Source organism: Ixodes scapularis, unplaced genomic scaffold, assembly GCF_016920785.2.
Source record: "Ixodes scapularis isolate PalLabHiFi unplaced genomic scaffold, ASM1692078v2 PGA_scaffold1__304_contigs__length_218370807, whole genome shotgun sequence".
NCBI lineage: Eukaryota > Metazoa > Arthropoda > Arachnida > Ixodida > Ixodidae > Ixodes > Ixodes scapularis.
The window spans coordinates 86,840,385-86,867,876 of NW_024609846.1; the positions used below are offsets into that span (position 1 = coordinate 86,840,385).

Here is a 27,492-nt window from a genome sequence, read left to right on the forward strand (position 1 = left end):
AGGATGTCCCATATTACGTTATGCATGTATGGTTCCGTCCGCCTACATGGTTCCGCCTTAATCCACTACGCTGGTATAGGATGTCCCATAATACGACACGCCTGTATGGTTCCGCCGACCTGTATCGTTCCGCCTTATTCCACTATACTGGAGCCGCCTTTTTCGCTTGTATAGGATGTCCCATATTACGGTTACGCTTGTATGAGCCTTTTCCGTCATCTTTCCATCATCGAGATTTTCCAACAGGGTATATTACAAAGTTCAAGACAACATATGAATGGAACAACTTAAAATTATGCAGATTAATAAATATCGCTTCCCAAGCTCGTTATATAACGTATGAGTTTCCTTGCGTTACGGAAGATATAATCATACCCACTCCGTTCCCTAATATTTGAGGAAGCCAATCCAAATTCGTTTGGTTTCAACCGATGGGCAACGTTACGGCTTCGAAGGATTTGAACGAAAGCGGCCGTCACGCCGCAAAAAAAAAAAACCTGATTTCAGAAATACGCAGTTCTTCCCATCGTGTTTTCCACGCTTCAACGCGCTACGGTAATATCGATGTACGGCACTTGAAATAGTACCGATGAATAAAAGAGACGAATCATGTTGGTTTATCCTTTTGCGAATTTAGGATGCAAAGAATGATGTGGGATAACAAAACAAGGTATATATCGGCTTTGTGATATACTCGCTTTGTTTTCCTTGCATTCTGTACTCGCAATGGTAAGACAGAAAGAATTGCGACGCTTTCAAGATATACGGAATGCACGAGCCGGCTCGAGCATGCATCGGAACGGCCCTACGATTCCCTGCGCCGTGCGGTGCAATGTGCCGTCGACGTGAGGCCTTGTGGGATTTTCCGGAAAGGTCTGTTTTGGGTCGCTTCCTCTATAGCCCAGGAGACTGTAACTGTTCTTATTGCATGTAGACCCACTCTCGACCAGTTGCCGATCTGAAACACCTATACTTTAGACTTTCCCAGCCCTGGAAGGTAAGAGACTTCGGGCACAGAAGTAGCTCCCCCACCATTGCGACCTGACATTCAACGAGCATAGGCACACCCTCAAGTCTATACTAAACACAAACATATGGTCTTGGCGTCACTCCTCGACTACGCTCGGGCCGCTGAACTTCAAGACTGGGTGCGGCCAGTATTTAAGAACGAAAACAGAGGTCAAGCCAAACTAACCTATCTTCTTCAAGCTTTTATGCATTTTTACCAAATCTGGTAGATAGGTCTCCGAATCCAGGCTCTTAAAGTTCATTCATCAATACTTCCATTAGCAGCAATGACAGTTTTGGTACGCCATTGAACGCGCCTAGAATCCGTAATGAGGTGGTTCTGGTTGATGTTGGCTGTCACATTCACAATGACAGCCTTCAGCGAGTCTTTGGTACTGTGAGCCTGCTCATCGATCTCCATTTCAACCACGCCTCACACGTAATCGTCCAGCAGGTTTAAGTTCGGGATGTCTGGACGGCTGCACAACAGTACAGCGCACGACACAAGAGCGCCGACAGTAGAGCGCCACGACGTTAGAGCGCGCGACACTAGAGCGCCGCGACATTAGAGCGCGCGACACTAGAGTGCGGCGACTTTAGCACGCGCGACACAAGAGCTTTGCGACGTTATCGCGTGCGACTCGAGAGCGCAGCGAACCTTAGAGCGCCCGTCAAAAGAGCGCACAACCAGTCCAGCGCGAGTGGCCCGACCGGACCAACCACTAGTTCGGGTATCGCGTGTTTTATGTAAAATTGGCAGGGAGTTATGCCGCTTAAATCAGCGAGGACATTGCTAAATGCGTCGACGAAATTTTTGCGTGTGACAAACCAAGAAACGTTAGAAACAGCTGACAGCAGAACGAAAAAAAAATAATATTAATAAATAAAAGATGAATATCTGGAGTCTGTTTTTCCGCAGAAAAAAACTTTCAAGCTGACCTAGCTTCATTAGTTCTTTGATTTTGTATATCACAGATTTGCAGGGTAGGATTTTCTGTATCCGTCAAAAGACTGGAAAGATCTGCATCCGATGAAGTTGCGTTGAGCTTTTCTTCAATGAGTTTTTTACTGATACTTTTTTAGCGGTGAGCTTCCTCTATTGCGGACATGGACGTCAGAATACCATTTAAACTTATGCGACAGACGTCTAAATAGCCACCAAATAGATCGGAGCCCAAATGCCTGTCAAGAATAGACCTGATACAACAAAAAGTAAACTATTTATAGTGTATCCGAGAGGCGCACCGCAGCACTGTGAAGAAATCTTAGACTCGCTGCTCCACTCAACTGCAAACTTTCCCGATACCTATATGCCCCACTCGACTGCCCCCTTTTCTCTCCGATGTCAGTAAACAATTGGTTACAAAGAGTCGTAGCCGTTTTATTTTTATTTTTATTAAAGACATGTTAAATCAATCAAAAATCACCAATGCTCCGATCCGATGAGTCGCCCACTTTTGTTCTGTCTGTGGAGCCGCGGGTAAATCGCACATTTTGCGGTGATCGCTCAAATGGGGCGCACTCTCGTGTCTCGCGCTCAACTGGTCGTGCGCCCTCGTGTCGCGCGCTAAACTGGTCATGCGCTGTCGTGTCGTGCGCGCTAGCGCGCTACTGTCGCAGCGCCCTCGTGTCGCGCGCTTTAACGTCGGCGCTCTAGTGTCGCGCGCTCTAAAGGCGCTGTTCCGCGTCTTGAGTATGATCCATTCTACTTTCATTATTGAAAAAAAGAAGAATATCAGACTGTTAAAGGAGCTGTGCAACGATATTCAATTGGAATGTTTTTCTCTCTACACGAGCTTACTGGCACACCTGGGACTCAAGGATACTCACACGCAACGCCATTGGCCAAGAAACTCCTTTGTTGCGGTGTAATTTCAAGGACAAAAGCGATCATTTTCATTCAATCTCTCCTTTGCAAAATTTGATGACGTAACTCGGGGATCGCAGTACACCCAAGTGACGATATTTGAATGCGGTTCATAGATTGGACCCGAGCATAGCATGGGCACTCGACTTGGGCTCGTGATAATTGCTAGCTCGAGAAGCGTTCGGGTAGTGACCCGTGTCCAATCGCTGCAACGACGACAACAGCCGAGCCATAACAATGTCTGGAACTCAGCGCGTGTCCTGCGCTTTGCCAACCCCAGCGCGTGGCTATGATCAAGACTGGCGGCATATAATCGGCTCCAGATCACGTGGCCGCTTGTTCTGGCTGCGAGTTGAGGGGGTGAACGCTGCTTGTTTTTCTTTAATTTTTTTCTGGGACTTCTATTGCGTGGGGTGAAAGACGAACGCGTGTTTCATAGATCATTAGCGTTAGGGATCCGTTTTAAGCGGTATTTGTGCAGAGTACAAAAATTGTTGCACAGCTCCTTTAACTTTGACAATGTTGGGTTAAGAAGGCAATGACGACACACTTCTACAGTTATTTACATGCCATATCAAAATTGTCCCTGGCAATCAGTAAGATTACTTGTGACGTCACAGATAGAAACCATAAGGAGCCACGAAATCACCTTGTAGCAAATGGTAAGTTATTATCTTATATCTGCAGAAAAAAAGCCGCCCCAGAGTTTCCAGTCACATATATTTTCCCTAAAACACTCCATTTTCTTGCGTCTTAAGGTGGGGCACCACAAAGAATGCGGTTCTGCATCCCCAAAATGTTGCTAGGAATGTAATATGATATGACATTTCAATTGATGGATTAATTACGTTTATCTCAGAACAAGGTCAATACACCAATCCTTTACTGTGTGGGCCGTGACTGCTTTTGTTGGTGGAGACTCTCATGCAGAGCTGATGTTGCGACAAGAAATAGGTATGAATATAGCTCAAAGGACGTTAAACATTTGGAATATAAAACATTTTGAAGTGCTTGGGTTTCTGAATAACTTCCTGTTTGTAAAGCATATTTATATGAGCATTATTTGTGAAATGGTGTAACTACGCAATATTGATAGCATGCATCAAAATCTGTAGAAGTTGATGAGGATATATGTAACATCAGAGTCAATCTCCGCAAAGCGACTATGTGAGATTCACATCATCTGCGGGATTCATACCCGTCCACTACTCGAACCTGGTTAGACAGAAATTTGTTCTGCGAGATGTCTAGGCTTGGATACAACATTTGATCAGCATTTGAAAGGCGGCGGAAAAAGCTCACCGGAGAAATGCTCACCGAAGAAAAGCTCACCGCAAAACCAGTAGATGCTGAGAAAAGCCCACCGGCCCTTAAGCGAACGTGGAGAGAAGGTCACCGAAATTTTAATTTTTTATAGTTTACCGGATTGTGCGTCACACGTGGCGATTTAAAACAATTATAATTCGTCACTTCAATTAAGAAACTGTCATTTTTTGTTATATTATTGAAGTTTACCGGGCATATTTCTCAGAAATTAGTAATCACCAATTTTGTCTATTTCTCACGCCGCAACTATAAACAGAGAACATTGGACACCCGTAAAAAGGACAACAATTTATTGAGAGCTTGATAGTACGCCGTCGGTAGCTACGTCAGAGAAAGGTTTGCTTTTCGCAATTTAATGGAAAGCATTTTGTGAACCGTTTCAACACCGAAGATTGTGTGGTCTGATAGATGAGTAGGTATTAGTTTATGTAATCAGTTATTTGCTTTTTGCTTTTTTTACTAGTAAAACTTTAGCTGTGAGAACAGTTTCGCTCTGTCGTGTTTATTGTCCTCACTTCGTCGTCGTCGTTTGAGCTCTTTTCACCATGTATAACGCTTACCAACTGGCCCTATTCGCCACCTTAGTATAGAAACTTGTTCTTTTATAGGTCACCAGTAAAAACAGTGACAGTGTTCAGCTCTGAAGGTTATGGGTGGTTCGCCGTAGAAGGGCACTATCACACAAAGGCAACCAGTGAAAAAACCGGCACAAACGGATAGAAAAAGTACACTCTAAAAAAAGCCCGTGAGTCTGCTTTCCCGCACAACATTCAGAGAGCCAATCACCGCAACGTACGGAGGCAGCTCAGCGAATGACAATGCCGAAGCATATGTTTAGACCAAAAAACGCAGTATGAGTTGTGACATTAAGCAATGCAAGCGTGACGTTTTTCATTGCTTAATGTAACAACTCAGAGTGCGTTTTTTGGTCTAAACATTTGTTTCGGCATTGTAATTCGCTGAGCTACCTCCGTAAGTTGCAGTGATTGGCTCTCCGAGTATTGTGCGTGAAAGTAGACGCACAAACATTTTTTAGAGTGTACATGTCCGTGGAAGGAAGGAATCTCAATATCCTACTGACCGTTCTATCCATGCTTCCAAATGTTCACTAAAGTTTGAAAGAGAATTTCGGGCACCGCTTTGCTGCGCATGAACTTTAGGGTTTTCGGTATTTACTGTTTTGCTTTTTAGGTTTTAGAGCGACATTATTCAGTTTTCGAACTTTGTCCGGTTTTCCAAGTTCATCAAGTTTTTAGTCAGGCTTTTGCTGCCAGAGTAAACCACAGAAAACCCTCGCCCGACATCATTCATTTTGGGAGCAATATACCCAATAAGCTTCACAAATATTACAAAAAAGAACATTTTAGTTTTACAAAACTGACGAATTCGAATGTTAATAGGTTGATATATGTTAAGCCTGATCCGACAGCCTCGCTATAAAAAAATGGTGAGAATTCCTTTGCATCCGCTCAAGGGCCGGTGAGCTTTTTATCGCACCCGTCGGTTTGGGGGTGAGCTTTTCTCGGGGACTAGCATTTGAAAACCTAACCGTGGATTATGATTCTCCTTCTCTCTCTCTCTCAGGCAACACCAGTTTTCGTTGCAGGTTTGGGGTAGACGGTGCTTCCCCTCGTCTCTCCTTGAATTTTTATTACAGGGTGGACGGGCCTTTCCTGGATCTCTACATTGTTTGAGATACATCTGAAGCGTCTCAGAGCGATTGCGTATACTTTGGACATTTCTCGGTGTCCATCCAGTGGTTTTTAGGTAATGGGCACACCTGGAAAATTTAGCTTCAATTCTGAAGCAGTTAGTAGTTTGAATTGTAACAATTCCTGAAGAAAGGAAACAAGTAGAACTTTAAGTTGGGCTAGTTGGTATACGTTATGAAGCACGATGTAAGGCGCAAAAACCAACTGGCAGTAGGATGAAGACACACAGACAGGCGCATGTGTGCGTGCCTTCTTTCTTGTGCCCGTTGTTTTGTGCACCTTACACCATGCTTGATAAGAGGGACAAAGGGGTCAAAGGACAAACACAAATCTCCAAAAACCACTAGATGCTTGTGCGAGCTGAAAAAATCCTTCCAGCTAACCTGTACCTTTGCATGAATTAGTAGTTTGATTATATTTCATACAGCCATTATTGAACTTGATAAATGCACGTTTATTAGAAGGAAAGTGACACTCCGCCCGTCCAACAATTTATAGCATCTGCCGCGTGATCGAAATGTTTATACCAGGGCAGCAAAAGTCACGACTTCACGTGATATATACTTAGAACAATCATATTACCGGTGAACGCTTCGAACACGGCTGATGATGGATATGTGAAAACACGTAAAGCTTTGCCAAAGGTATGAAGCATTCCGGTAGCGGTTTCAAAACAAGTTTGTGTGGTAAGTACGTCGGCCAATTTCGGCTCTGTGATTGAGCCGTTTTCATGGATGTCACATCACCTGGTTTATGGGGCAAGAGAGTGATTCACGCGCTAACCTTTAGCCCGCTCCCAGATTTGCCTACGCTTATCCGTTAAGCGAATCTAGGAATTAACTATAAAGGCTAGTGCGTGAACCACTAAAACGTGTTTACCTACAACTCCCTCGCTTACTACTCCTTTCCTCTCTTCCCCTCCCTAAACCAGTCGATATGACGTCAGTGAAATTGCGCCCATCAATGTGCAGAAATCGGACAGGTTCACATCCTCCACATTCTTTTCCTAATATGCCTCTCCGCACCTTCTTGCCGCGGTTACTGGCGGGAGACAAAGCGCAACTCCTTCACAGAAGGATGAGAGCACGTTGTGGTGAGGCAGCCTAGATCGGGCAGGGGTCTTCCTTCTACGGGAAGCACGCTGAACTTCTGCAGCAGGGTTGCCAGGTACAGGAACATTTGGACGTTCCCTAGCATCTCTCCGGGACAATTTCTTTTGCCTGAAAGCAATGAATGTGCACGATTTTATTTATTTTTATTTTGCGAAAAAAGGAACGTTATCTATGAAATGTTCAGCAGATTGTGAACGCCATAAAATATGCCTGAACCATCGGCTACCACCAAATTATTGATGATAAAGCTAGTAAACAGCCGGTCTTAACAATGTACCACTGAAGTGCCTGAAATGATACCCGACTACGCGGTAAAGCCCTTCAGTCTACGTTATGATAGTTTAAAGTGCACAGCTCTGGCACTAAACTTGAAGAAAAAGCAGAACGCTTCACCAGGCAATGAAGCTCACATTTTCATGGGCTATGAAGCGGTTCCACGTGACGTATATCGGGCTCGAAATCTCCGCTGGGTACCATGTTGATGACCTTTCTCCCAGCTCAAGGCAGTGTTTTTTTAGCTCCCTCGAGTTCTTTCCCGGCCGGAGTAGTCAGGAGCACAAATGAGCATCGGCTGGCACTAAATTTTTATAGAAGTCGACCAGCCGGAGACCAAAGTAACCCCGGTAGATGCCACCGAACCCACCCCGAGAGTCTCAAAACCGGAGAAAGAATGCGCTTTTATGCGGCCCAAGTAGGTCCCCGGTCGTATTTACTGAGTCGTGCTATCGAAAATGCTACTAGCCATGCTTGTGCATGGCGAGTCAATAACCATGTCAATAACTAAGCGTCTGCATGCAAAGTAATGGCGGAAGTGACAGACCCTGTTTGTCAGTATGGCGGAGCGTGGCTTACCCGCAGTGAAAATGAGTTTCATGAAACCGCCATATCAACTGGTTTTCTTGATTTGGTGTTCGGCCGTCAAAGGATGTGCGCATGCAAATGAGTGTGACTGCCTCAGATAGCGGCATTTCAGAACATCTACTGACGTCCAAAAAATGCCTAAAGTTAAAAATTAAATTCTGGCTGAGGAGCGAGTCCAATTATGCGGTATGCATGCTAAGTCTGTAGCAGCCCAACAGATCTGTCCTTCTTGTAAGAACGGTAATTTTTGCGCCAGTTATACTAATTCAGACCCCTTCTTAACTGGCAGTTTTGTTTAATTTTATTCACTTTACGTTCGTTCGCCATGGATCGAGAGAACGCAACCACCTTCTGCAAGCAAAATTATTCTGTTCGTGTGCAGTGCGCCAGTTGCTATGACAGATGTCCCGCCGTCAGACGAGATATCTGTCGACAAAGTAAATGCGGTTGAAGTGTGCAGTTAAGAAAACACAAAAACAAACTGTCGTCGACACGAGAACCCCATTACCAGACAAGTCAGCGTTTACAAAGCTGGTAAACAAGTCTCTTATCGCAAGAAACGTTGCCCCGTGTCAAGTATTTTACAGCTGCAGCATGCACAGGTGGAGACAACTGTAACTAATGCGGCTATCCCTTTCTGTTTAGCCATATGGCTCCTAAATGGTTTGGTGCCTTTCCTCAGTCTGTGCACGCCAAAGCCCTAATCTAAACTGATTGTTTTATTATCAGCAAGTCTGTGTAAATTTAACACTGAAAAGAAAATTCTATAGTATTTTGTGTGCTATCATGCGCAATTACAGTTATGCTTCAGCCCCAAGCTTAGAGCTAGCTCAAACAACATCGCTTTGCAAAAAGAAACGAAGCAACAATTTCTGAGATTTTCGTAAAATATAACATAGCGCACACCACACTGAAAAAGCCAGATGGGGATCAAATCTTCACGTGTACGATTATTAACATGTATCGTTTCTAGCGTGTCTTCGACGTGTTTTGAAATATAGGTTTATTTTTGACACCTTGGTTCTGGAAGCCTTATCAGTGCTGTTTGATACATTTACATACATCTATATCATTAGCCCAGGAACTCCTTGCTTAAAGAAGAGCTACCACCTTCATTACCTTTAAAGCAGTGATAGTTTTCCTTGAGTTAAAACATTGTTATCCATACTAAAGTCATTAGTGTCAATCAAAATGCTCCCATTATAGCATTTGGACATAAATACACACGTTTTCCAGGAAACATTACGACGCCGAAGAACGCCCGGATTGTTTTGTCAGCAAAATATATTTGATCAGGAAAATTTTAAAAACATACAAGCTTCCTCAAATAAATATGGTAATGTTGAAGAAAGTACACATTTATTCTCAATTTGAGTAATAAGATTGCCATCAAAGCCGATAATTTTTAACACTAAAGTTATAATGACAGGAGTTTTCAGAAACCAAGCTCGCAGTTTTTTTTTTTTAACTGGCATCCTGGCACGGTATTATTTAATCAAAACACGAAAAATTTCCAAGAAAATGAGAACAACAAGGCGTGCGTCTAAATTCCACGGACTCGAAGGAAGTATGGACGTTGCTTTCTGTAAAATTTTAAAAGCGCTGCTACCCAGCAGTTACAATTATCAATAAAGAAATTTGAGTTCACATTAAAGTATGAACAAAATATGTTCATACGAATTCTTTAAAAACTTTTGAATTGCGGTTTTATAAAAAATTGATGGTACACTTATTTAGAGAAATATGAAGGAAATTCCGATGAATATGAAGCGCCGTTAAGAAACATGCGGGGATACAAGACCGCGATATGAGGGAATATGACAACCTATTATGGTTTGCTGGTCATTGCACCTCTACACTGAAGTACATCCCAAGCAGCACGACAATACTTGGGCAGTGTCATGCCAGTGTCGGCCGAAAACCGGCCCCAATATCGGCCGAATATGCAGTTTGGCACCACATCCCGACATCGGGCCGGTATTGGCTTTCCGCCGTTTCACCGCCGGCCTAGTATCAGCAGGATATCGTGCAAGTACTGCCCAGATTGAACTGTCGGCCAGGTATCGGCCAGATATCCCAAATGCTTCTCCTCTCAATCGGCCGGACGTCGCCTTTGTATGGGCAATATCGGCTCGCACGTCATGTGCTTGGCGAGTACAGTGACACCTTACATTTTAAAGTCACCACGGCGGTTGACCAGTAGTATAGTTTATCACAAAAAGAAACTCTCCTTCGCCGATGCAGTTTATGCGGCTGTGCTAAGTACACTTTTGACCAGATGAACTTTATTTTTAGAGCGTGAATACAACAAACGCTCATTTATTTCCTCCCTCCAAGCAACGTGGCCCCGGCATAAGAGAATCCAACACAGCCGCCTGAAACTACCTCATCGAATGGGTCTTTAACATTACTCGAGGCTGTGCGTCAAAGAAGATTTTGAAAGGCCGATGTTCCGCTTAGTATATAAGGTGAATGAGTGAAACCTAACCCGTGAATTTGAGAAGTGCCTGCCTTTTATACAATTAGCTAAAAAAAAGGTCTCTTTTTGCATGACACGTACTCGTGCTTCACGCTCGTGTCTTCTTCTATACTTTGTTTTAGCTTAAGTCCAGACGCAGCCAACGCGACGAGCTAATGGGACCAATTAAGCAGCATCGAAAGCGAAAGTCACTAGGCCTTTTCGGTTTGTAATTAATGCAGCCGTGACAGAGCCCGTACGGAAACATGAGGAACACCATGATGGTGCGTTTTAACGCAGTCCGAGTGGTCTCATCAGCTCGTAGCGAAGACTGCGTCTTGACTTGAGGAGAAACGAAGTATAGACTGCGACTATACTTCGGCTCACCCTACGATGGACTAAAGGCAAACGCTTCGGACCGCCAGATCCATTAACGAGCCACTTGGAAATTGCTTCAAAGGATGCATCGGTGCCTGCGTCTCGGATCACAGATGGTGATGGGCGGACAGTGGTTCGAATCGAATAGCACTGAGTGACTCAACAATTTTACAGTGTACAGAAAGCCACGACATACATGCCCTTTGTAGTGTCGAAGCTATAGACATGATGCAGCGCTTTTTGATTTGGAGCATTATTCGTCCACCCTTATCAATGTTAACCATGTCATAGTTTAGCGTGGAACGCAATTGGACCTGGCGGCCCGTGGCTTTGGCCTTATGTCCATCGTAGGATGAGACAAACTGAAACGACCGATGGCATTTATTTCGACGATTCCCTCTCACATGGTCACAATGCGGAGCGAAAGGTCATCTGCTTCTTGCGCAGGGGTTGCGGTGACGTCAAAACACTGAATTTTAATTGACTCTGGCTAAAAGGATAGTCGTTAGACCTCAAGGCAAGCTCCCTTGAGGTCTATTCACTATCCTTCCAATCAAGCCTGTCAGAGCTCGGCGTTCTGACGTCATTAAAGCCCCTGTGCAAGAAGCGGACCAACTTGCGCTCACCATAATCATGAAAACTTAGGAACCGCAGGACCTGGCTTACGATGTTCACGCTCCTTGCTTCGTGATTGGTTCTTCTGCGTTCTTACAGTCTGATGCCGCAATCCAATTGGCTGAGTCAGCGATAATGAGATGCTGGATACTTGACACACCCTGATTTTGCTAAGCTCCCAGTGAGTATAAAAACATTCTGACTCTCCTCCGAGTTTAAACTTTTCACACGTTACTTCATTCAAAAATATTACGCCGTAATTCTAAAAGAAATATAGAAAATGGTGTTTTGAATTTTTTTAGCCATTTTTGGTAGTAAGTTTTATGACATGGGATAATACCTTCCTGACTTTTTTTATTATTCCTTAAGTAGTTTTCTTTTGTTTCTGTTCACGCGATTCTCAGGGTTGAGAACCTGGTCAAGTCTCAATGGAGCCCTATAATTTGCACCCAGATTTTCTTCCAGATCCTTAGAAGTACGATTTTGTGTTTTGGTAAATATTGAAAACCCTAGAAATTAACCTTCAAAACAGTTTTCTTAAAATCACTGAAAAAATATTTGAGTAGTGTTTTTTGAATAAATGAAACCCATTCTTCACGGTAAATATATTTTGAACTAAACTTTTGTTTTGTGTTAACTCGGAACAGAGCCCCACTGAACGGCACGTCAGGTTGCTTCTTTTGTTCAAAACCATTCACCTTATATTTTTTTATCTTTACCAAAATATTCTGGGCATGCCCATATTCCGTGAAGGTTGGGGAATTCCATTCTCGCTGCCTTCTGCAACCTAAGCACCGATAATTGCCTATTTACGTCTGACAAAAAAAATTTACAACCAAAAAACGCCGGAACCACTGGAAAACAAAAAAAAACAAATAAACAACCCAAATTTTTATAAATATAAATCACGAAAACAAGGAATTTACTTCTAAGTATTTTATTTCATGCGCTACCCCAGTCATTGCTTAAACAATTATTTAGAGAAGCGCCAGATTGTGAGGGTTTTCGTGCAGAGTCATTCATGACTTAGATTTGCCCAGATGTGATTTAAGCATACACTCTAATTTTATATCTGCAGGTCTTACCGAGCGAAAATGCGATGTGGTATTCTGGCTTCTTTGAGAGTTCAGTTCCATCGGCTGTCAAGAATCTTGTTGGATCGAAATCATCAGGATTTGCCCAAAGCTCTGGGTCTCTGTGTACTCCCATAACATTCGCCAGAACCATAGTTCCTTTCGGAATGAAGTACTTGCCGATGGATGTGTCTTCTTGTACTCTGCACAAAAACGAATCGAAGAAATAGTCAACACTAGTTGAAAACACTGCATTTAAACTTTGTAGACAGTTCAACTGTTAAAGCATTGAAATAATTGACTTGCTAGATGTCACTTGCTAAAGCTATTAAACAAAAATATCGCAATCTAAAAAGTATATAAAATATTTTTTCTGGGCATACCCAGAGCTCGCAAAAACGCTTGCTTTGATTTTTATGTTTTTTTTATTGACGCTTTGTTTTTCATGTCGTTGCATAAAACAAGAAAAAAATTAAGCCATTTAAAAAAAAAGTTATACAATGCCTTTAACAGCTTGCCAAAGCTCGTGCATTTCATGAAGCCTTTTGAAAACAGCAGTCCACTCCGGCCAAGTTTCGTGGTTTATTCTTGCATATAGAACTTGTTTTACGATGCTTAACAAATAGTTCCGAACTTCTTCGGCGTTCAGGTCATCATGCCGGATGGCAATGCATGACCTCAAACTGCTGTAAAACATTACAACATGATCATATCGTAACGTACTTTATGGTCATTGGAAGCACTGGGGAAACGTATTTCAGATCGTTCACGTTGCGTAGAAAATTATTAAACAAATTCACATTGTTTTCCTTTAATCAACGAAGTCATACACAAACCAATATTTATTACGTTTATAGACTTTTTCAGACTGGGCAAAATAAGAATAGAACGATTTTTTTAACCGCGTGGTTATTCGTAGTGCTTGTATTCCTTGAGTGGTGCTTCTTCAAGAACAATGAAGCGGGACAAAAATATGTCGAAAGAAATACGCAAAATAAATTAACGGTGAATGCTCTTCATAAGTATTATCGCATGTAATTATTCCAGGTAGAATAAACCTTTTTGCAAAGCAAATATAATCAAGCTTAAGCAATCATAAAAAAAGAGAAAACTGAAATTAATTTATACAAACGCCTCTTTAAGACGGTTGCGAAACCACTGCTCTAATCATCTTGCTCTGATGAATTTCTCACCGAGCATAGTACGAGCAAAACGTGCAGAGTTAAGAAGCATTAGGATAATCAACATTGTGACACTGTCACGTATATCTTGCATTTCAGCCTTTTACTGAATGAATAACTGAGTTAATAATTATTTAATTAATGCTTGAATGAAATAATGAATGTTTTATTTTATGTTTCGTTTCCCTAACGAATACTGTACCTTAGGGACAAAGCTTTGCAATTTACCGCTGATACCTCGGCCTCAGCGTAATATTTGAACTGCTGTATTTCAGGGCAAGTTCAATCGCCATTTATTTTAATACAGCATGAAAGTTTGAACGGGACTGAGCTTTTATATTCATTAATCTGACTTTCTGTCTCATAAGAGTGTGAGGCCGTGTCACTTATGTGACTGAACTAGCAAATGCGTCAGTCTTACATTATCTGTTAGATTGGTAACAGTACGGAGGCATATGTTCGATTAAATTCGGGCTGTATCAAATAACTGGCTGAATAAATATACTATACACTTCTATCATCTTTTTACCGCCCTTCGTATGCCGCAAATACAATATTAAAAATTCAAACGTGAGACATAAAGCATGCTACAAGGATTATAACCTTATTGGAATCATAATTAAGTGCGTCATAGGTGCAGTACATTATTTAAGGGCTTATGACGTGTTTCATGTGCGCTTAAAAGACCTTGAGAACGAACTCCTTTAAAAATCAGCGAAAAAGCTTACGATCTCGGTTCTACGTGATCTTATCAGCGTACGCTGCCTCGCCGATTCTTAGAGAGAGTAACAGACAACAACTTCGTTCCTAAACATTTTAGCGTGCCCGTAAAAAAAATAAAAAATAAAAAGATTAATAAATGAATATTGCGAAATTTCATAGTCTAGCGAATCCTAAAGGAGAGAATTGCCCGCTGTAGTTACTCACAGAGTGAGAACGGCAGGGCGTGTCTTTCGAACGCCCGGCATCCATCTCGCGTTCTATGCCTTCCGTCAAGGTTTAGGAAGTAATACATTACAAGCAACGAATTACTTCTAATCGATTACTTTTTCGAGTAATTTTGTAATTGCCACGTAATTTTCGATGGTTGTAATTTGTAATGTAATTTCGTTGCAAATATTGGTAGCGGATTGCTTTAAATGCTCGTTACTTTTAAAAATGTGAACATAAAACGGAAACTGAAGAACTTTGAGCATGCAAACACCCACTCGAACAAATCTCAAAAACGAGCGCCCGCCCACGTGCATTTTTAAGTGCGTCAAAGCTACAGGCACGAGAAGGCAGCTTTGAGACGTTGCGCTCACGCTTCAAAGGCCCGTTTTAAAAGGGAGCTTTCGTAAATCGACTCCTGACGTCCGAATCACCTAGCCGAGGTAGGCACTGTTACTGAGCATTCGTACCGCTAGATTTGTCCGCAGAACTTCAGGGATCACTTCCAATCGCCGTATAGCTAGCGGGATGGCGGGTGTGGTTGTAGCTTTCGCTGCCTTGTCAGCTTACGGGTGAACGGAGGGCACCTACATTATTGCTCTTAAATGCAATATTTTATTGTTAACAAGGGCTACCATAATGCGGGCGTATAAAAAATGTAAACTTGTGTTGCAAAACATACTTTAAAAACATCAAAATGTTTGTATTGTTTTTGTACGAGAGAACAGAAAGGGGAAAACGGTACCATGAAAGCAATTAGTAACGTAACGAGTAAAGTAATCCGTGACTGAGCGGTAATTGATCATATATATGAGGCTCGGTATATTGTAATTGTAATCCGCGACATTTTTCAAGTAACGGGCACAAGTAGGCCTTCGCCGTACATTGTCTGCTCGAGCGCGCTCGACGTGCACGAGATCCCGAAACGTTTCCGAATATAGACGCTTTGCAGCAGCTGTGAATGGACGCCGCCATAACTGGCCTTCAGTTTTTGTTTCCTCTTATTTCGTTTATTTCACTTCATCATTACCACAGCAGGCCAGGTTATTGCCGTATTAGATTCAACTGTGTCCTTTTCTAAAGCATCGGCCTTTGTAGAGGATCGTCAACTACCGTTCCAGTTGCTCGGCATCTCGGTAAGACACGAGAAGGTCAGCGATGGTGGCTGTAATTTGGCGCGTGTGTAAAGCGTCTATAGGAAGTCGGCACTGGACGGGGAACAACTGACGCTCCTCTTTTGACGTTGAAGGTGACTTAGCTGTTAAGTGCAAGGTCGGAACGCCAGATAACGATAAGGAGTAACGCCGTACCCTCTTGGCATACCGATGGGTATCATGACCTTCCAACGCGTTATCTCAAGTACGCTGGCCATGGTGAAGGGCATCGCCTTGCGGTCCTCCCACGTGGGTTGTCTGTGACGACCAACAACGTCGTCGACTTCTTTCTGAATCCTGGCCTGCACCCTGTCCGGATTCTGCGCACAGACTAGCAGCAGCCAGTGGATCAGGGATGGCGCATTGCTCGCGGCGCCCAAGAAGAGCTCAGCGGTGTTGCCCAGGAGATGGCGTTCTGTACAGATAAACAAAAATACCCTGATAGTAAGCGAGGATGTAGTAAGCGTTGCCGAATATTACTTGACTATACTTCGGTTCAACTGAAGTCAGAGTGCCGCCGAGGCTACACGCCAACGAGGCCGATAAACCAGCGATTAAAGCGACACTTACTGCATTCGTCCTTTTCTGTGCGTGTACTGTCGTCGGCTACAGCTAGGGCGCCCCAATGTCACTCTGTTAAGTGGATGACATTATTTGTAGCTTACATTTACATTTTTGTTTACATTCATACTTACCCTATGTCCTTTTCACCTTCTTCGGGTCTCCCCTCTCCCAAAGCAGGGTAGCGAGTTTCCCTTGAGAAGAGGCACACATCTGCCCCGGCATTGACCTTCCTCTGTACCTCAACACTTCAACTCAACTCAACCGAGGCCGACAGCACGCGCTCACATGGAAAATACAATGAAATCGCAGGAAACAAAATGCCGCCATAGCACAGTCAAACAGTCAACGCCAAGAGCTCTGGAGGGGAGACGCCCTTTTAGGCGCTCCAGAACAAGAAAAGAAAAATAAGCTTTCCGAACAAAATGGTCAGATGTCATCTCCCTCCGCAAAGTGCACAAGAAGCCACACTAGCTAAACTAATCAAGCACAGTAGAAACACCGCTGACTTCAATGTTTTGCCAGGGTGTAGTTTTGACTTGTATCCTTTGACTGCACTCTGAATTAGTATGAAACGAAGCAAAAGTGTTCGTCATTGATAGGGCTCTAATATTCGCAGCAATTTTGCTCACCGAATGTATATTATATTTTGAACTAAAATTAACCGAAAATGTATTGATTAGCTGTCACCACTTATTTCATATGAAAGAAATAATTGGCGGGCTGTCTTACAGATTGCTGTTCTTAAATTATTTTTGTCGGACATTCAGTTTTTTCATCAACAGAGGAAGGAATCATTCGTAAAACAACTTGCGTGAAGAATATATGATTCAGTGCTGGCCATATTGTCTTCTTACTTAGTTTTTAAGTGGTGATCATAAATAACTCGGCAGTGTACACGTATAAGAAAAAAAAACAGACATCCACCGAAGAACAATGGCTGGGACACTATATATCAGAATGCACGGAGTGCACATGAAGCCATCGGAAATTTTAGGCTGGCCCTGGAAGCCAGGCTTCGGCTGCACTTCATAGTGAATTCGGCAGATCGTTACCATTTAGCATTTGATCACGAGAATAAGCTATTTGTTTTTGGAATTAGTTAACTTGGCCAATTAAAATCTCGAGACACTGAAAACCAACGTCACGAAGATTTTTTTTAGTATACTACGGTTATGAAGTTAAAGCGATGAATGCAGTGGGTGCAGCGAGTTGGACAAGAATGTCCAGCTTGCTGTACCTTGTGTTTGGAGATCTGTGTTTGTCCTTTGTCCCCCAAGTTCGCCTTCTCCAGAGATTATCATCGTTAATATTTACGGAGCTTTCTATTTCGAAGGTTGTCGAAAACAAAGAGCCGGAGCGGGGTGTTTGCCCACTGATCGATGCGAGCGCCTCATGCGGCTAGCGTAGAATTAAAGGGGCACTGACACATCAAAATCATATTTTATTTTATTATCCGAAACGATTGAAAATGATGCCGGGACATTACCCTCACAATTCCAAAATTGGGAATTCAATATTTCTAAATTAAAAAAAAAAAAAAAAAAAAGCTTTCAAATGCCGAATTTGAAGTTCCCGCGCTATCCGCGCAAGTGCAGCGAGTCAAATTTTGATGCCTCCTGCGATTCGACTTTTTTTCGGACCTCCGATCCACGCTGTGTAGCAAAACGCCGTTGCTACCGCGACCCGAAGAGAGGAGGAGGTGAGCAGGCGGGATAGAAGGGTGCCGGCATGGGGAAAAACCGGTTTGTTCCCCGACTCGCCGATAATCCTCTGCTCGAGCGGCGCCAAGTTTTCCGAGGGAGGATACAAATCCAGGAAGCGACATCAAAACGGAATTTGATTTCTTGTATTTCAAAAAGAAAGGCCGTAGTGCGTTCGCAATTGCGTTAAAAAATATGTTTTACAATTGCCGTTATTAAATGCTATAGAAATGTCACCTACAAAGCTTCTAAATTTCCTGCTTTTGGCGTCACCGATCAAAAGAAGCAAGGAGGTGAGCCAACACCACCTAGACAGAAGGCCTCCGCACGCGTCATCAGAGTCAGATCGATAGAGGCGTGAGATCGGTCACGATTGCTGTGTCAGTGTTCGGCTGGGGCTCGTGTCCAATCAACGCGTCGAAGGTCGGGCTCGGGCCCAATAGCCGAGTTAGCGCGATCTGACACTGATGACGTTTCATAGAGGGAGAGGAGACTATGCGGAAGCCTCCTGTCTAGGTGGCGTTGGGTGAGCGCGGGAGATATAAACGCCAAAAATAAAAAGGCGCGCGGGCGCGCAGAAAAATTTTCTTTCGTGATGCGTTTTTTTGCGTGTTTATGACTATAACTTGCATCTTTTTAGACAATAAAAACGAATACGACCTTTGGGGTGTCAGGGCCCTTTTAAGAGTACCGCTGGCTTCCACAGCTCCGCGTCCCACCCTGAGGTATGCTGCAGGTCTGTACACTGGAGGACGATAAAAAAAAAAATGCCTAGGGAAGCGCGTGGCTTGGAAGGCCTGCAGCGCTATTTACCAGAAACGAGCTCGATCTTTATGAAGGCTTTAACGACTGTTTAATTTTTGTCGTCACCCCTCGCTTAACTGGCAATTGATTATTTAATTCTGATTTCAGTGCCGATTGTAGATGCGTTCAGCGACAAAGGCGAAATGAAACGTGGCTGAAGCGACCGAGTCGGCAAGTTGATCTATCAGTTTTCGGGCTTTGGATAATAAATTCGCGGGACAAAAAACGTTAAGTGGTACTTTATGAAATGAACTAAAAACCACTAATCCTTGTCCGTCCAAGGACCTTATCAAGCAAGGTACTTTGAGCTCCGCGATCTCCGGCTTTTGCGTTTTTGTATATGAACATCACCAGCTTATCAACAACAGCGCCGAAATCGGTGAAGGCTCAGTAATCGCCTGCCGACCCAGTGGGGAGTAACGACAAAAAAACTAACAGCCGCTGAAGTGCCGCTCGTGCACACAATAGCCTCGATGTAATGTCAGCGTTCTTTTGTTAGATAGCACCAGAGGTCTTACTAGCCAAGCGATCGCCTGCGGTTTTTTCTTATCATCCGCGACTGCCTGGCTCGCCCGTTCGGTCGCTCTGATAGCTACGGTTGACGGTTGGAGGGCATTTGAAACGGCGGAGCCATCCCGTACGAAAATATCAGATATGGCCCTGATATATTTTATTTACGTTCAGATATGATAATATAAGCAGTCAAATAGGGCTGTATTTCGCCCGATATGGGAGCTAATACGGCCGTATTTCGACATATAGGTGGGCAAATACTGCCAGATCTGGCGTATAAGTGCGTAAATAGTCCATATATCACCATATACGCGTGCAAATATAGCGCCCCTGATAATGATATATGTGCCCGTTTCAGTCGTGCAAGCAACAAGTTATATGTACTCACTAAGACACTAGTTGATTTATCTATATTCCATGAGTCTCATGTAATTGGTTAACTATTGTCAACATCTTTAAAGTGAAGTTATTCTAGGTATTTGGACCAGTTAATCAATTGCGCAATTTGAAGATTGAAAGACAAATGAAATTTGGTTGTATGTTTGATGTGACAATATGACGAAGTGCGATCGGAACTCGAGTTAATCAAATAATAAATTTTAGTCGCAGCTCTTAGGCACCTGTTTCCGAGTTAAGCGGTGTTGGCGTCGCCATCGGTGTAACCGCCCCGCTAAATTTCGCGAGAAATTGAATTGGTACGTATGTCACGTGACGTCAATTTTCCCGCGAAATCTGGCAGTGAAACTAATTTTTTTTTCATGTTTCCCCGCTAAATTGAGCGGGTAAACACGAACCGTTAGCTTACTCAAGATGCAAGAGGCTACTTCGCCGTCCCGAATCCTTTTCCCTTCGAACGGAAGCCGTTGCGCCCGGAGTACAATACGCAGCTCTTTTAAAACCGTTCGCGCAGCATCGCATCCGTTCGTTTGCGACCGACAGCGATTCATCGTGTGTTGAAAGTAGGAAGATGTGCTGTCCGTGGTGTCTTTTATGTATAACTCGTTCGTAAAAAAATTTGAAACAGTGTACACGTGATTTTAAATTTATTGGTAAAAAAAATATATATATATATATATATATATATATATATATATATATATACATATTTATTTATCTATTTATTTATCTATTTATTTGTCGACATCATGCACAAAAAAATAGTCGCGTTAATTTTTTCATTTAAAATTATAATGTGGTTTATACAGCGTAAAACATAGTATCTTGAAACTCGCATCGTTTTGAGTTCAAAAGCTAGACTTCATAGAGCTGAATGTTAACTGGGTATTGACAGCAGGGTAGACGCTACGCGTGTTTTAGGCCAATCGTGTCTCCGGTTAGGGTGACGTGACTACAGTCTAGGATCTGGTGACAAAGCAGGACATCGCACCTGCCTGGCGCCCAAGGCCACACATAGCATTCACAGCACTGTCAACCTTCGTTACAAGTGACACATCTCCTGGTTGTGGCCCCAAAAGATAAGCCTTTTGTTCGTGAAACCCCGTTTTGGCCTCTCCTTCAATCCTTTTCTCTCTCCCTAAGCTGAAAGCGTTGTAAATGGTGAGTGGTCACGTGGTTTGACGGATGACGCATTAGCCGTTGCCGATCTCGGAATGCGCTTAGCCGGTGCCGGACCCAGCGTTGCCAGGTGGTGAAATTCGGCACCAGATTTGGAAAATCTGGTGAAATTGGAAGGTTACTGGTATTGATGTACCGGACCGGTTACACCAGACCATGTCAGGTCAAAACTGGTGAAAAATCTTGAGAAAGGGTTTGTCACTTGCATTAATCAAATTCCTTCCCTTCACCCGTCAAAGTGTTGTCACAAGCGGCACGCTACCCTTTTTGAGAAGCTTCCCTTTCACCGCCTCTTGGAGGAAGAGCAAGATATTTGGAAACAACGGTACAGAAAAATTGTGAAGCACATCTGGGCTGAAGAGTGCGTGTTTGATGGCAAAGTGCCGGATGACTGCACGTTATTCTGGAGTGGAATATTCGAGTACGAAAACGGGCTAGGAGAGAGATCATACAAAGATTTAATCCCCTATGCCTTATCTTGCCTGTCTTGCCCAGTGTCGAATGCTGTAGTAGAAACGGGTTTTAGCCAAGTCAGCTGCATCAAGACCAAGTACAGAAATGAGATATCTGCAATGCTGGATGCTATTGTGCACATTCGCACAACATTGTCATTGAAGTCTGGCTGCTGTGAGCAGTGTTTTACAACTGATGACACGCTTCGAAGGTTTACGTCAGAGATGCACGAAGCAGTGTAGTGAGCTCTGGCACTTGTTAGTGTATTTATGTACCCTATATGTGTATGTTCCATATTGTTATGGATATGAGCGATAGATGTGCTTTATGTGTCAAGAGATATTCCGTGTCAGTGTTACTGGACTTTGCGTGACTGGATGTCATGCATATCAGTTCTTTTCTTGACGCTTGACTTCAAAACCTGTTATGAACTGACCTTTATCGTGGTGTCGTATTTGGGCTTCGTTCTTAGCGTTTCTTTTTCTTAATGCTGAGCAGAAAATGTACGCTTTATTTAGACTGCGAGTGTCTTTAAGTGCAATATTATGTGGCCTTTCTTACGTGTCGGTGGCCTTCATTAATTTGAATTTTCCGTCTAAGGACTACTCAGCTAGCCCCAACATCTCATAAACATGGTATGTTAATAAGTAATAGTGCTGATACGCCATATGTGTGCTTTCTAGTAAACCTCTTGAAAGCTATCCTTTTGCGTGTTCATGCGTAAAAAAAGCTGAAGGAATTGGAGATAATAGACGCGATATTTTAGTGCTGGTGAAATCTGGTGAAATTTCGGCCAGAATTTGGTGCCGAATCATCTTTCCAACCTGGCAACGCTGGCCGGACCTAGGTTGGCGTGTGTTGCAGAAGCAGACATACGCAGATGCGTATGTTTGCTTCTGCAAGCGATTTCTTCAAAGAAGCCCAAGAATTTTTTGTGATGCGTTTAGTGTTCGGTTCTACAAACGACAGCTTGTGCTACATCGTGTTGAATCTTCACGGGCACCTTCTTGTTTCTGTGTTCGAGTGGTGGTTTTGCCGTGGCCGTGTCGACATCTCCCTCGTACAACACCTTTCAAGTCGCGTCTCGTCAACGTAAGTGCGCTGCAACCTACTTCGTGAAAATTGATCGTTTTTCCTAAATGTATTCTTCCAGATTACCTCTAGATTTAGGCCGTGTCTATATCCTGTCAGCCTGGAGAATCATTGTGCAGAATGTTTCGGCATTGGTGCGATTGCGCTACAATCAGAAAGTTTCGACATGCCGCCGACAACGTTTTGACGTGTCGCCAAAGAACAACAGCAGCACAGACTCTTAATTACGCGTTCCAAAATTTGACGAGCGGCTTTACGAGTCGCTTGTAGAAATATTGTTACTATTTTGCTAAATACTGGTAAACAATGCTAGGTCATCCGCGGGCGCATCCCTCTCCGCCCGCTTGTACTTCCTCTAACTTGACGGACACTCTGTCTCGCGGTTCATGCTGACGAAACGATCGTCGGGATACCGGGTAATTGCTACAGCCGAGCGCGGCACAGTTTACCATTGCTCCCGCTGTGGAGGGTCGAAGAGTCAACTACCAGCACGATGGATACCGTTTTCTTTTTTATTCTTGCAGATTTGTCTTAAAAGAAGCCGTGAACGCTACACTTATGCGATTTGTGCGAGAGTGATACGCCCATGGGGACGTTATGTAGTTTGCTAATCTTTACGATAAGTCGGCTAATTAAATAAAATTCATTAATTAACGTTTAATTAATGATAATAGACATATGGTTTAAATTAGAAACTTGCTGAGCGTCGTTCAAAACCCTTAAACCAGCAATTTTTAGAAAGACTGAGCGCGTGTGAAGCGCAGTAGTGCGCTGAAATTACTACTCGTGGACCAGGTACAAGGCTGGGGCTAGATAAGAGACAGAAAAATTGCTTGGGCGCCTTACCGAAACCGCTAGCCTTGTACCTGCTCAACGAGTGGTGGCTTTAGTGCGCTTCTCACGCGCTGAAAGACTTTCTGAAAATGACTGATTTAGGGATTTTGGACGACGCCCCGCTAGCTGCTTATTGGAACCGTATGTCTATTTTCACTAATTGAAAAGTTTATTAGTGAATTTTAATTAATTGGCCGAGTAATCGCAAAGCTTTGCGCCCACGTAATGTCCCCCTAGGCGTATAACCCATTCCAGAAACCGCATAAGTGTGGCTTTCATGACTTTTTCTAAGAACAAATCTGCAAGAATAAAAAAAAAAGCACCCTGATATGGGAGGCAGATATACCCCTATTTGGCAGACACAGATATGGATATATAAAAAATTGGGCAGATCTGGTTATATAAGGCTTATATAAACTGATGTGCTTGATATGGCCAGATCTGCCCAATTTTTTATATATCCATATTTGGTTTTTTTTTTTTATATAAGTCCAGATCTGCCATTTTCGTAAGGGATGATGACTCGATTCGTCCTATTTGAAAACTCGGGCGAAACGAATTTACAAGTAGTAAACTAAATTAATAAGCATGACTCCGTGATCCTGTGCTCAGGAGAACCCTTTCAGGCAAAACGTAGCTGAAGCTACAAGCCGATAAGACCAGTCAAGCAGCACCGAAAGCACTACGTCATGTCCGCGGTTGAAGAAGAAAGAGATGTCTCAACAAAGACAAAAAGGGTCAAATTTTCCTAAGTCTTCGCACATCTCTAGGTGCTTGGGGCACTGTCAGGTTGCGGCTCTACGCACACGCGCAGTTGCGCGCCTCGCGGCCTTGGAAATGCGTGAGCGAATAAGGAGGGTTTCTTGAGTTCCTCTTATGCTGCGCCATTTCACGGCATTGGTCCGAAATGGGAGTTTCGACACACTTGCCCCGTGGCGTGGAGGCGCCGTTCAGACAGCTCTCTTCTTACACCGTGATCATGACCTATGTTGAATTTTTGTTTTTGTGTTGTGATTGTATGTGTGCTCGTTTTTGTAAGTTTCCTAGCCTTTGTGCGAGCTACAAATTTTACACAGACGTCCGCAAAAGCCGGCAGAGGGAGCAGTACAGGGCTAGAATACCTTCAGGATTATACGCGTGGAGCTGCTATAACAAGACGGAGCTAATGTGGATCTCAGTGCATGGGCTGCCTTACGAGGCGCTCGCGCCGAAGTGAGGGTCCACGTCAGGCGATATTTTGTCCCGCCCAAGCTGTTTAGTCAGAGCCACAGTATAATTTATAAATCTCGTTCTAGACACTGCGCGAGTCTCAGCTAACAGATAAAGTTCTCTCCTAGCCTTGGTGGCAACTGTTGCAACCGTCGCCCATGACGTTTTTATGGTCGACTCTACTCATTTTACCCTTAAACTGAGAGTGCAACCAGAGCTACAAGCGCGAGCTAACCCATGCTCCTAGCTTTGAGATGCGCATTTCTAGCGCGAGTGCTCGCTTTGTGGAAGAACATTTCAAAGCAGCGACCTCGTGCTCATGGGCTTGTGGCATTGGCTCAAGTTTCAACTTAAATATGAAGAGAATGTAGTGCTTGCTTCTCGCGGGCCCGGTTTTTCATGCTGCTCTACAAGAAACGAGCTTGTGTTTAAGGTCCTTTTCTGGGGGTGCCGTGTAGAAATTTTGACTCGCGCTACGTGTTAGACACAGCTTGGTCATTGACCCTAGTTTCGTGCCTCAACAGTGATAAGAACAGCCTTATGAACACGTTGAAACGGCCAGTTCTCTAACCTGGTGTTCAAGCCAGCGTCCGTCTATACTCCGTTCACCCTTAAGCTTAGACTAGAAGTTCCGCCTTCAACGCGAGCTCGCTGCCTTCTGCAGTACTTTGGTTGCGCGTGCCTGCGCATTTACACTTGTGCTAGCAAAAGTGGCAAGTTCGCACTAAAGGCGGAACTTCTATTATCAGCTTAAGGGTGAACGAATTTATATGTCAAAGCAGACTCCCCAAGTGGAAAACCCACGCACAGAGATGCCATGCAAATTAGATAGTTTTTTTTTTTCGCTTTGTCTGACCGGTGGGGATGCTGTTGGAATGAGCTACAGGGGGACGCGCCAATGGTACTTTATCTGGTAGATCGCTTTGCTAAGTTCGCCGTGCTGTGCCTTGGTTAAATGTCTACTAAGAAACGGGACAACTGCGACACGTCGATCGACCACCTACCATGAAACGCTGAATTGGGATCATGCTGATGTTTCTTCACCATCCTGAGGTAGCCGTCAATGAAGTCTCGGTTGAAGTCCGCCTCTATCGTATCTTCATGTTCTTTAATCCGGTCCCTAATTGAACAAGAAAACAATACAGGAATGTGTTTATTTAAAGTGTTATGTTCTCGGTGGTTTCCTATAAGAAGTAAAAGTGTGTTATAAGCAAAGTTTCAACTCTCATCGAATTCCAATATATTAGTGCCGAATATTAGCCAAAAAGTTGCATATCAAATCAAAGACGAATACTGAATAATTTATCGGTATATTCATAGTATTTTAAGAAGGCACATAAGCCAGAAAAAAAGCCCTTCATGCTTATTCTTCTGCAAGGCATACAGAACAAAGAAAGGCTAGCACAAATAAAAACACTCTTAATGGTAACAATCAAGCGACAATCTTTATACAGCTGACGGATGTGTCCACCCATCCACGTGTAGAAACGCAGCGTTCTGGACGAGTGAATGGATGTGGCTTAAAGGTTTGAATCAGGTTGCGTCCCGTGCCACAAAATTCAAACCTCGTTCGACGCTGAGGGGAACGACAGGTTAGCGGGTAAGATCGGTTTAGTAATCGCTGTTATTTGATTTTGACACTAAACTGTCATTTACTGAAGGTAACAAACAATACTAGTTTTATAGTGCAAAAGGATTGGTCCCGGTGATGCAAGATATATAAACGCAAAATGGCGGCGTGCGGGATTTACAGGTTTCACATGTCCATGGTGATTATTTCACTTTATAAACTGCGTTCCTGAGTAAGTAAAACAAAATTGCCCGCAGTACTAATATTGGATGTACCGAATTATTTGAAAACTAACCAGGAGGAATTTGAAAGTCGAATCGAATTGTTTTTGTGCATTCATTATTCGATACGAGTTCTAAACTGAAATACTCGTGCACCCCTAAGAAGAAGGGCTATACTTCGTCTCACCCGACGATGGACTAAAGGCAGAAGCTACTAACCGCCCGATCCAACCACGAGCCACTTAAACATTGCGTGGTATTTCGCTTCGATGAACGTATCGGTGCCCGCGCCTCGGATCACTGATGGAAATGGGCGGACAGTGGTTCGGATCGAGCCATGAGTGACTCAACATTTTTACATTGCAAACAAAGCCACAACGTACTGGCTCCTTGCAGTGTCGAAGCTATAAAAATGACGCAGCGTTCTTGGATTGGGAGCATTAATTCGTTCAAACCTAATCAATGCTAAGCGTGTCATAGTTTAGCGTGAACGTGATTGGACCTGGCGGCCCGTGGCTTTGGCCTTTAGTCCATCGTAGGATGAGACGAACTATAGCAAGTGCCACTAAATATAAACGCTTTTTTACCAGAGCAATGCCACGCGTTTCTCCTTGCCGTCTTTACTCTTGATAAGCCAGTTCTGCGCAGTGATTCATCGAGTGTGCTCAGGCGAAACAATGATAGATTAGACCGGTGCGTCGTCTGCTACGTCTGCTTTCTTACAATATTGCTATTCAGCTGGGTTTAACCTCTACGCCTTTCCAATAATCCACTTTTTCTCTCGCACCAATTCAACGAAGGGCTTCTCTGACGCTTGAAGTTTGTAGTGGGCTGCATCCTGGGCGGGGGTGGGATACTCTTTGTGTGAATTCAACTGTGTTCGATTCCATTAGTATGCCCCGTCACAAAACTCAAATCTACCTGCCTAAAGGGATGTAGCGAACAGTTAAAAAAAATTGGTTTGATGAAGGTAGCAACCGAATTGACCTTGCGATTTACAAAACAGAATAGAGATTACCATTCATGCATTTAGTGCCGCACATCTAGCTCAGCGTGTAATACCCCTGTCAGACGGGCACCTACAAATACCTTTACGCCAAAGGAAGTTAAGTGTAAATGTCATTTAAGCAGAGCCACACGGTAACTCAAATGGTATTTAGCGTAAAGGTCCTTTCATGAACCTGAGTTCTCGCAACACCTTTACGGCTGCTAAAGGCGTACTCTCGTCAGCAGCGGTCACTAGAGAAGAGAATTGAAATAAGAGATCGTATTGATATCTAAA

General features: G+C 43.5%; 1 protein-coding gene across 2 annotated transcripts in view; it reads right to left on the reverse strand.

Moving 5' to 3' along the window:
• Positions 1 to 6,313: 6,313 nt before the first annotated feature.
• LOC8051969 (cytochrome P450 2C31-like) overlaps positions 6,314 to 27,492 on the reverse strand; it is an 83,951-nt gene continuing 62,772 nt past the window's right edge. For both annotated transcript variants that reach the window (XM_029995633.4, XM_040504721.2), the window contains 4 exons: positions 25,424 to 25,539; positions 15,832 to 16,090; positions 12,423 to 12,613; positions 6,314 to 7,133 (listed from right to left, as the gene is read on the reverse strand). In XM_029995633.4, coding sequence (XP_029851493.3) covers positions 6,952 to 7,133; positions 12,423 to 12,613; positions 15,832 to 16,090; positions 25,424 to 25,539 — 748 coding nt within the window. In that variant the 3' untranslated portion in view covers positions 6,314 to 6,951. The remainder of the gene's footprint in view (positions 7,134 to 12,422; positions 12,614 to 15,831; positions 16,091 to 25,423; positions 25,540 to 27,492) is intronic.